This window comes from Chlorocebus sabaeus, chromosome 20, assembly GCF_047675955.1.
Source record: "Chlorocebus sabaeus isolate Y175 chromosome 20, mChlSab1.0.hap1, whole genome shotgun sequence".
NCBI lineage: Eukaryota > Metazoa > Chordata > Mammalia > Primates > Cercopithecidae > Chlorocebus > Chlorocebus sabaeus.
This window is the reverse complement of record NC_132923.1, coordinates 4,710,834-4,712,320: the sequence shown is the minus strand read 5'-3', so window position 1 is coordinate 4,712,320 and position 1,487 is coordinate 4,710,834. Positions and strand designations below refer to the sequence as shown.

General features: G+C 41.2%; 1 protein-coding gene across 1 annotated transcript; it reads right to left on the bottom strand.

Moving 5' to 3' along the window:
* Positions 1 to 222: 222 nt before the first annotated feature.
* OR10X1 (olfactory receptor family 10 subfamily X member 1) lies at positions 223 to 1,209 on the bottom strand. Its single transcript, XM_007976612.3, has one exon. The coding sequence runs from the start codon at positions 1,177 to 1,179 to the stop codon at positions 223 to 225; it is 957 nt and encodes a 318-aa protein (XP_007974803.3). The 5' UTR covers positions 1,180 to 1,209.
* Positions 1,210 to 1,487: the final 278 nt, after the last annotated feature.

The window sequence follows — 1,487 nt, the reverse complement described above, 5'->3', positions numbered from 1 at the left end:
AGAATCTTATATCTGCAGGGACATTCTTCTTCTGACACTGGATAGTAGAAGGGTTGAACAGCTTCTCTAACAAGCTAAGTAGATGCCTGTGTTGACTTAGTTCCCAGTCTGAGTCACTTGCTTTTTATATCCCAACCTCTGGAACAAGGCAAATGGTATAGGTTTCTCCAGAGGTCACAGGATAAATGCCCCTATTGAATTCTGGGGACATTGAGCCATTCTTCAAACAAGCAGCAACAACTTAAGATTATTTTTCAAGGCAATTGTGTTTCCCATCATTCTTCTAAAAGCATTTTTCATGTCCTTATTCCTCAGGCTGAATATGATGGGGCTGAGGAAGGGGATAATGACAGTATAAGGGACTGCTATGAGTGTGTCATCTCCTGAGGCTTCTGGCTTCAAATAAACAATAGATGCAAAACCAAAGTGGATTACAACCACTGTGAGATGGGAGGCACAGGTGGAGAAGGCCTTCTGCTTGCCCTCAGCTGAAGGAATCCTGAGGACAGTAGAAATAATGAAGACATAAGTCAGGATGATGAGCAGAAAGGTACCCAGCAAGCCGGACACTGAGATCAATGTTACAATGAATTCTGTCAGATTACTGTCTATACAGGAGAGCCTAATAACTGCCCGCATATGGCAGAAGAAGTGTTTGACAAGGTTGGATCTGCAGAAAGAGCCCCTGAATATCAGTGCAGTCTCTGTAAGAGAGATAAAGAAGCCTGCAGCCCAAGCAGAGGCCACAAGTTGTCCACATACAATGTTGGTCATAAGCAGTGGATATTTTAGAGGGTTACAGATGGCAAGGAAGCGGTCATATCCCATCAAAGTGAGGATGATACAGTGTGTACCACCAAGTCCCAAGAAGAAGCACATCTGTAAGCTACAACCTATAACTGAAATGTTTCCGTCCTTGGCCAGTAGATCTTTCAGCATCTTTGGGATGATGGTCAGTGTGTAGCAGGTCTCAGAGAAGGAGAGTGAACAAAGGAAGAGATACATAGGGGTGTGGAGGGACCTGTCCACCCAGGTTAGGCCCATGATGGTCAGATTACCTGCAAGGGTGAGAAGGTAGAGACAAAAGAAGACCACAAAAAGAAATGTCTGTACATGTGGGTACACAGAAAAGCCAACAAGAATGAATTCCTTCAGGACTGTCTGGTTGATCTTCATCATTTGAATGTCTGAAATTTGAAAGAAACAACAATAAACCTTCAACTTTTGAATGATACCATCAAATGAAAATTGTGATGACTAAGATAAATCATCAGAATTACAATTACCACTGCTTTTTCATGTAGTTTAGCAAAACTATTTATATGTAGATAATGTGTTTTTCTCATTTTTCATCCATTCATTGTTTCCTTTATTCAGCGGCTAATTAGTGATGACTTAGTAAATGACATCACTATGTATATGACAAGAAGGCTTGCTCTGGCCTATTTTTAAAAGGATTTTATGAGCAGGTGATATAATATGGGAGG

What these genes read in the sequence shown, in the direction of transcription:
- OR10X1 (XM_007976612.3), bottom strand. Translation starts at nt 1,179, where the DNA reads ATGATGAAGATCAACCAGACAGTCCTGAAGGAATTCATTCTTGTTGGC.